At 41.0% G+C, this 8,992-nt stretch overlaps 1 protein-coding gene and 1 non-coding gene across 2 annotated transcripts in view; both read left to right on the top strand.

The window, feature by feature from the left end:
- The first annotated feature begins 4,124 nt into the window (after positions 1-4,124).
- The window catches only part of LOC105634372 (putative terpene synthase 8), a 31,737-nt gene continuing 26,869 nt past the window's right edge, over positions 4,125-8,992 (top strand). The window contains exon 1 of the mRNA XM_089726324.1: positions 4,125-4,241. Coding sequence (XP_089582450.1) covers positions 4,125-4,241 — 117 coding nt within the window. The remainder of the gene's footprint in view (positions 4,242-8,992) is intronic.
- Positions 8,550-8,656, top strand: LOC119371183 (small nucleolar RNA R71). Its single transcript, XR_005178748.1, has one exon. It is a non-coding gene; the product is annotated as a small nucleolar RNA R71 (small nucleolar RNA).

The following is an 8,992-nucleotide window of genomic DNA, read 5'->3' as shown; positions in this document are numbered from 1 at the left end:
GTCACGCAACTGTTCACACAAGAACAGCCGCGCCACGCAACTCCTACCTGCGTGACGCGACTGCCGACGCAAGCGCAAACAGTGAAAAATAATCCTATTACTACAGTTACAGATCAAAAGCAGTAAAAACAGAAAATTGAAGAAATTCTATACTTACCTCGGATCGAAAGCCACGCATCTGACTCGTTTCGTACCGGACTGGAAATTCCAAACCCGGCAACGGAAGGAGCTGCAATGGTCGCGTCCCGGGGGTTAGCGGGTTCCGGCTCACCGGCACCGGCTCACCGTTAAACATAGGAATATCGGGCAGGGCCCCAAGAACCTCCATCTCCGGAGTGTAGGCAGAAGCAGGGATCTCTGAGATTTGAGACATCGTTTCAGTTGAACAGTTCAGAGAATTTCCAATTGCTTAGGGTTTGTGAATAAGTGAAATTGAATCGACTGAGAAGGAAGCTACTTATAGTAAAACCAGCTGGGTCGAAGCCCATTCAATTGGGCCCGACAAGAACATTGGGCCCATTATCCTTTTTCGAGCCCAACAGGCCCATACGGCCCATTTCAAAAGCTCACGACGACCTGTTCCGGCGACATGACGTCGATGTACGGCTCGTATATGGCTGCAACTTTCATCAACTTACCGTACCGGGGTCAGGAGCATCAAATTGTCCATATTACCCTCAGGTAAGTTCCCTTTTAAACACTATATCATAAAGGATATACTTGAAAAATACAGGTAGCAGTTTTGTTAAGTCTTTCCTGCTAAAATTTTTGGTAAAATTTTCACAAAAATAATAATAATGCGTTTATAAAAAGTGAATACTTTTGGTTCTAGGCTGGGATTCCGGACTGGGGGCAAAAGTATGACCTTTTGCCTTAATAAGAATTTTTGCATGGGGACATGTGATGTTCCAACACCTTTCTAACAGAAAGCAAGGTCTGTTCGTATACAGACAATGCTCGTCTTTTCCTTGTGAACAATTTCTTTCAGGTCAACTGGTGATGGTTTTTCGAAGTCAATGGGTCCTGCTGATTAGTGATGGTATATTGCGAAGCTAGTCAGAACAATTTCAAAACCGTGATGATGTATTGCGAAGCTGTTTGAAATCTTCTTCCCCAGTCAATGATGTTGAGTTGCGAAGTTGACCCGGGTAAAATCAATGTCTTCCGAGCCGATCAAACCGAGCCTCAAAGATGCCTTCTCAAAACCGACTGGAGCCGACAAAGCCGATCAAACCGAGCTGAGTAGGTGGCCAGACCAAAGTTCTTCAAGCCGATCAAACAGAGCTTTGAAGACTTTGTTATCCAATCAATGTCTTTCGAGCCGATCAAACCGAGCCTCAAAGATGCCTTTTCAAAACCGACTGGAGCCGACAAAGCCGATCAAACCGAGCTGAGTAGGTGGCCAGACCAAAGTTCTTCAAGCCGATCAAACCGAGCTTCGAAGACTTTGCTATCAAAGCAACATTCAAAACCCTTCAGGCCGATCAAACCGAGCCCCGAAGGTGTCTTCCAAGCCGATCAAACTGAGCTTCGATGATGGCTCTTCGGATTACATGGAAGCCGACAAAGCCAATCAAACCGAGCTTAGGAGGTGACCAGATGATTGATTCAGCATTTCTCCGAACCGATCAAACCAAGCTTCGAGAGGATTGCCTGAAAGAAGGTGCGTCAATAGGCCACTTTAACATTAATCGTTTATACAATTAATGATAAAGTGGGGGGGGCAAACTATTGACGCGTGGATTTATGCCTCCACCTGACCCAATGATGATATGAGGACAAAGGATGAGGCTTCACAATAAACTAGAGGTGTCTGAATCAAAAATTGAACCAAACCGCCCAAAGGAGCCTGACCCATATTAGGGCTGCGTCACGCAGCTATCACCTGCGTGACGCCACTTATAGCTGCGTCACGCAGCTCTAACGGGTCTGACACCTTTGGCGCGCGCCCGTGTAGTGGCCTGCACTGTTTGTATGGATACGCGGCAACTGTACAAAAAGTAAGTCGCGTCACGCAGGCTTACGGGTGCGTCAAGCAGATCCTACCCGCGTGACGCGACTGCCATGTCGCCCTAACCATATAAATACTGCATTACACAGCATAAACGGGACTTTTAGAGACTTTTGAAACTTCTCTCATTTTCTCTCAAAAAGACTAAGGCAGTTTAGACAAAAAGAAAACGATTGCGGCTAGGGTTTTCCTCAAAGACTCCAGTGAGTAACGTTGAGGAAGATCAAGCCATTAGGCACATAGATTGAAAAACTTGAAAATATAAAAAGGACATAAGAAAAGAGTAAGAGAGAAAGAAAAGAAAAGAAAGGCTTTTATTGTTAATATTGGACGTTGAATCTTTCTGGGATCGTGAAGCTTCATCCTTAGATCGACCATATCGTATGCAATCCTCAAATCTGAAGGTTAGGTAATCATCTCAACCCTTCTTTTTGCATTTTTCTTTAGCTAGTTATTTATTTGTGAAAATCCCATTTTCTTGGTATTTTAGTTAGTTTGGTTTTGATTAAACTACATTTTGCCCATATTTGAGCGTTTCGGAGTTGTATTAAGCCCCTGTTGGTAAAAAGAACACGTAAAAAAGGGATTTGAATGGTAGTTGCGGACCAGAGCAGCCGCGTCACGCAGCTACTACCCGCGTGACGCGACTGTTCATGTCCAAAAGTCCATAATATGGATTGGACCACCTGCGTAATGCAGCTATTCGCAGACCCAGGAAACTTTTGTATTTAATGTGATATTTCGGATGAATAATCAATAAAACTGAGAATATTAGTAAGTCGCGAATATTTCTGTCACGCAGCTAGGAGTTCCGTCACGCGACCGTTCTTCATAGAACAGCCGCGTGACGCAACTGTTCCAATTTCCAGTAACACAATAAGAGTTGCGCCACGCGAGTGTTCTTCATAGATCACCCGCGTGACGCGACTGTTCTAAAGTTCCAGGATGAATGAAGGGAGTCGCGTCACGCGACTGTTCCTTATGGAACACCTGCGTGACGCAACTGTCTCATGATTTCAGTGTATTTTCCTAATTTCACCTTAATTTCATATTATTAGGCAGATTTTAATCTTAACTCAGAAAATGATCAAACATGGGCAAATTAAGATTTAATCAGATCAAATCAACTAATTATTAATGATTTTGAGGTTTTAGGATTTACTTCTCTTTATTTATTATTTATCATATTGTCAAATTCAGTTTGTGGCCCGCCTTTAACCATAAGGCAAGAGCGGGTCTTTCATTTTATTTTAGTATGTGCTATGGATGGATGGTGGATGATATGCTTTATTTATGATGAATGCAATGGGTGAAATTAATTGGGACGGTTAATTAATTTTCCACATAGGAACTCGGTTCGATTTATTCGGGTTGGGTTTAAAATGTTTGGCTTTTTCTAAAATAAAATCAAATTAGAAATTGTAGGTTAAAAGAGGTTTTCCGGGCGTCGGCTTCCAACGGGCCGACGTACCCAATTCCCTTACCTAGAACCTCATTGGTTCGCCTGACCAGTTTTCAAAAAATAAAAGGCCTTGAATAAAATGGGTTAAAATGGAGTCACTTTTACAAAATAAAATCAAAACGGTCCCATTGCCGAAATAATGGGTGGCGACTAAAAACGATTTATAAGACCAATTTATCGGCACCGTATGTCCAAAAGGTTTTATCACCACTTTTCCAAAACAAATATCAAAACCAAATAAAAACCGCGATTATATTTTTCTCCGGGGGGAAAACAAAGCCATTTCAAGAAGTTGCGGTTGATACGCAACTGATGCAAGTTGTTGAAGATTTAATGGATAGACTGGATGATGAAAGCGGAACTTATGTTGAAATTGGAGCATCAGATGATGAAGAGGAAGAAGATCAAATCATCATGGGTACCTCAGAAGACAAAGATCAAGAAGAGGAAGAAGAAGAGGAAGAAGATGATGATGAAGATAGAGATACTTAATGCATTGTGTGTTATGGATACTAAATTAATAGATGTATATATAATATTATTAATGAAGAATTTTAATGTTGTTGACTTTCTTTATACATATTTACCACATGTTCTACAATTCATATAATTGTATACATACATATGCAGGTTCTGTTATCTGTAGTACAGATGGCTAGAGGCAGGGCGCTTGATTCAAACGCGTCCGACAGTGGTCCGCATGGATATTGTGGCCAAGGACGCAGTACACGTGGGCGAGGAGTGACTATCCCTCCTCCTCCTTCTTGGGTATGTCTAGGGCTTCGTCTTTTGCTCAGCCTCCCATGCTGCCAACACTTCCTTCTATTCCTTCCTCTTCTACCCCAATTCCTGGACCAGCAGAGTCTTCACCATCTTCATAGTCACCTACTGCACCAGGTAATCATAAATGCCATTTACTGTCATTTTAGTTATATGTTAATTATTTCTCCGTATTGATAGCATTTGTCACTTCTTTTGCAGCTTCATCAGAGCCACGTAATAAGCTCAGTTTGGTAGCGGGACAGTAAGAACGTAATTACTTTTTCCTTTGAACTTGGTTTTGTTCAGATTTTGATGCTTTCGTCTACTTATATTTCACTGAAGTTTTTTTTCTCAGCATATATACATCCTCTTGAGCATGAAGGTAAATTATGAGGATAATCAACCTACATTTGGATAGAGATGGATACACATGGGATGTTGTATCGTAAGAGGCGAGAGACTTTTATTGGGAAGAGTTTCAGGTATGATTTGGTTCAAGTTATATCTTCATTCAATGTATTTAATAATCTGAATCAATGGGCCTTCACTTACTCTTTGTGGAAATTTTATTTTTCATTTTTACAAAAGCATTTTGTATGGGAAGAGGCTATTATGGCTATGCTAAAAGTGGCCTGGGAGAGATTATGTGCTCTACGGTATGCTGACTTCACTTATAGGATGCAAAAAAGAGATAAGAAGCAGCAGTGCCTGTCTCAGGAGATATGAGAGAGCTGGTAGAAGGCTTGGGAGGATCCTGCATTCAAGAGAAAGTGTGAGATATTTGCACGAAACAGGCACAGTGAAACTGGCGGTGACAGAGCAGGACCTTCCTAACACAAGGGCGGATCAATATCTGGTATAGAGACATCTCGATTATTAGTAAGTCAATTAGTTACAGTTACAAACCTGATGTTTAATTAAACGATACCATATTAATATATCATGCATTAAAATTCATTACAGGCTGAAAAATATGGTCGTGAGCCCACAACGATGGAGGTGTTCACTTACACTCACACAAAGGACCATGATGTAAATACGTTCGTCGACAAACGTGCATTGGGCATCAATGTAAGTAGCAATGAAGAATATTTAAATTTACTTTCTAGTTTTCTTTTACGTGTACAAGTTCAATATAATAAATTTTGCAACTATATTAATTAATTAATTTGTTGTTTTCAGGAGAACTATAATACAGCTCGCAAGCGTGTTGTTTCTTCTTAAGCTGGATCTGAAGCTGAGTCAAGAATTGATGAGTTAGAACTTTATATGGAGGCAGTAGGGGGTGAAAAGAAGAGGAAAGGATGTGGCATCGGGTCTCAGGCATCACAGTTTTATTGCGGCTCAGCATCTGACGCTTCTGCAGCCTCCTCACGACCACGGCCCCACCACAGTGCCGAGGAGATTAGTGCATTACGGGTGCGTGTTGATGAGTAGGAGAGACAAGTTGCAGAGCTTAAAGCGCATGTCATGCGGATGTCCAGTCAGCATGGTGCTGGTACTTCTTCCTCTGATCCTCTACTGCTACAAATCGACATGTTTCTACAGCTCTGCATCAGCCACTATCGTCTCCTCTAGATACCAATACTGTAGATGATACATTGCTCACTCCTGTAGACACTACGACACATCCAGCAGATACTCCTACCGACGCTACGACACTAGATCATGCAGAGGACCGACCTCGTCAATTCCATTCTTATATTGTTATTGTGTTGTGATATTGATGATGATGCTTGTGATTTTTGATTTGTATATATGTTGATTTTTGACAGTGGAAAAATTATGGTTTTTAATATTATTAATTTTTTTTTTGCCTGTAATTATATTTTGCGACCGACTAGTGACCGAACTGCAACCAAATTATAATCGTTAAATTTAAATTTGCAACAAATCACCAACCAGTAACTTTCAAAATTTTCGACTACTTTTCATAATTGCGACCGACACTTTCTACAACCAATTTGTGACAAGCTTCCAAAAGGATAACACAACGAAAATTAGCGACCGATATTTATAATTTTGCGACCAAATAGTCGGTCACTAATTTGTGACCGCTTAGTGATTCGGTCACAAAATTATTTGTGACAAGCACTTTGCAACCGATTCACGTCTGTCGCAAATTGGTCTCTACGTCCATTTAATGAGCGATTTCTTATATTCCATTGATCGCAATTTAGTGATTTTTTTGTACTGAAGGGCGACTTAGGCAAAAATTAAGGCTCATAAGCAACAATCGCGTGAAGGATAAGGCTGAACTTCATTTTCCAAGAGTGTCAATATGATTCCCTTTTTCCATATCTCAAATTAGTACAAGTCAAGTAAAAGGAAAATCACAAACACCCTATCACTTAGGCATCTATCGCTGTCATTTGTCTCTGTCATCTATCTATGTCTCAGCTGTCTGAATATGTCCACTGTCCAGAGTGTCAAAATTCAAAATGTGTGTCAACTAAACCCTCTATACATCATGGGTCAGTGTCCTATCTCAAAGCCCCCACAAAAATATAGGCCAAGTCAAAAATTAACAAAAACAAAAATCCTACCCTATCAAGATAAGGTCGTCATGCACCGAGGAACTAGGCAAACCGTCTGCGCCGCCTTAGAGTCATCTCCCTAGAGTCGTCAAAATCCTCTGGTCAACACATCGGGTAGTATCTAGGGTTGTCTCAGTCATCGCCCAGAGTCTAGCGTCCATCTCCCAAGTCAAAGTCGCTCTACACTCTCTCTCTCGATCACCATACTCAGTCATCCACCAAGCCTCATAAGTAGCAGTACTGCCCCTAGAAGTTCTAGCCTCAATCACATGAGCCCCTCTCGACCAACTACCAAGTATACCTATAGTAACCCGGGGTGAAAACCAGTATGTCTAGGAAAAGAGATCCAACTGGCGCAACCCCTAAATATGCCCAATCTGTCTCATTAGCCTGGAACCAGGATAAAATGTGATGTTGTCCATGGCAAGCAGATAAGCCATCTAGTACCCAGCCAACTGAACTAGAAAACTCCTGACCTCATACCAATCACATCTCCATAAAATCTGGTCCAACCTCAGCGCTAGTAGCCACTATAGCCGCTCATTCTCTGACTCGATTCTCACCACGACTCGTCTAGATTGGTACTGTGATGGCTCATACGAACGACACCATGGTGGCTCTACCATCGTCAGATGATCTCTCAATCAGTCCTGGAAGACTAGACATTGCACTGTAACACAAAGATGAAACAGGCATCCAAATGCAAACACTCCTTTACTTCACAGATTTGACCAGACACAGAAGCCTTCTTTGAAACCAAGTCACACCAAATTTCGCCCTCTCTATGATTCAAATTTAAATAGGCATTCACATGCAAAACCCCTTATCCAAGCAGACTCAGCTAGGCCCTAACTCAAACACTCAAGCCTTTCTTTGAAAGCATGCAATACTAGATTTTGCCCCCTTTTTCTTTTTTTTTTTTTTTTTTTTTTTTTTTTTGCTATTCAAATCCTAAAAATAGGTATTCATATGCGACCCAGAAATTAAGCATTTTTCAGAAAGCACCCTAACCAAGATCAAATTTAAAACAAGTTATTCTGAGAATGCTTACCTGAAGTAGGATCGGGCTAGCTGACCATATCTCGTCCACTCTGTAAACTCGGTTGAGGCTCAGGATAGTCTATGCCAAAGCCATGCTAGCAATCCCAGCACCTTGCTTCATCCGAAGGACAATATCGCAGCTTGTTGGATTTTATTATTTTCTCAGGTTTCGTTCATGAAGTCCATGTGTGATTTAGAGAGGGCAGTAAGGAGATCATCATGAGACTTTTTCTCTTGAGGTAGAAAACTTGGTGTTGCGTTCAAGGCGTTGTTTGGATTCCCATATGAAAGATTAGGGTGGTTCCTCAACCTGTTATCATAAGAGTTAGAGTACGGATAATTCTTCCTTCCTTGATTCATCACATAGTTCACTTGCTCCAAAGTTTATGGATTTAAAGAATCTAACATGCATTCCTCAATCACTTGCTGTCCATTACACCTGTCACAAGCTTGCACAATAGAATTCACCGAGTTAGTAGTCAATAAGTCTAACTTCCTTACCATATTGTCTACCTTGGCATTAAGTATGGTGATGGCATCAATCTCATAAACTCCTACAGTTTTCTTCCTTTCAGAGTTGCTTTGATAATGGCTATTGCTTGCCATCTCCTCTATCAAGTCATATGCCTCATCAATTTCTTTTCTTTCAAAAGATCCACCTGCAGCTGCATCTAGAGTAATTTTAATGTTAGGATATAATGCATTATAAAAAGTTTGTACCTGTAATCACTTAGGCAAGTTATGATGTGGGCACTTTCTTAATAAGTCCTTGAATCTTGCCCAAGCATCGTAAAAACTCTCTTGATCATGGTGGACAAAGGTCATTATCTTGTTCCGCAGTTTTGTGGTTTCTGAAGATTGAAAGAATTTTGCTAAAAATTTTTAGGCTAATTCTTCCCATGTTGTAAAACTTCCAGCAGGGCATGATTGTAACCAGAATCGTGCTTTGTCCCTAAGAGTGAAAGGAAAGAGTCTTAATTTTATGGCATCCTCAGAAACTCCATTTTGTTTGAAAGTGTCACAAATCTCTAAGAAATTTGTGATATGGGCATTAGGATCTTCACTAGGTAAACCTCCATATTGAATTGAGGTGGAAAGCATTTGGATAATCGCAGGTTTAATTTCAAAATTGTTAGCTTCCACCCTAGGTCTAGTGATAATAGAGGTTATTCCAGTGAG

Source organism: Jatropha curcas, chromosome 9, assembly GCF_041381405.1.
Source record: "Jatropha curcas cultivar XTBG-Jc1 chromosome 9, XTBG_Jcur_1.0, whole genome shotgun sequence".
NCBI lineage: Eukaryota > Viridiplantae > Streptophyta > Magnoliopsida > Malpighiales > Euphorbiaceae > Jatropha > Jatropha curcas.
This window is presented reverse-complemented; position numbering and strand designations above follow the sequence as displayed.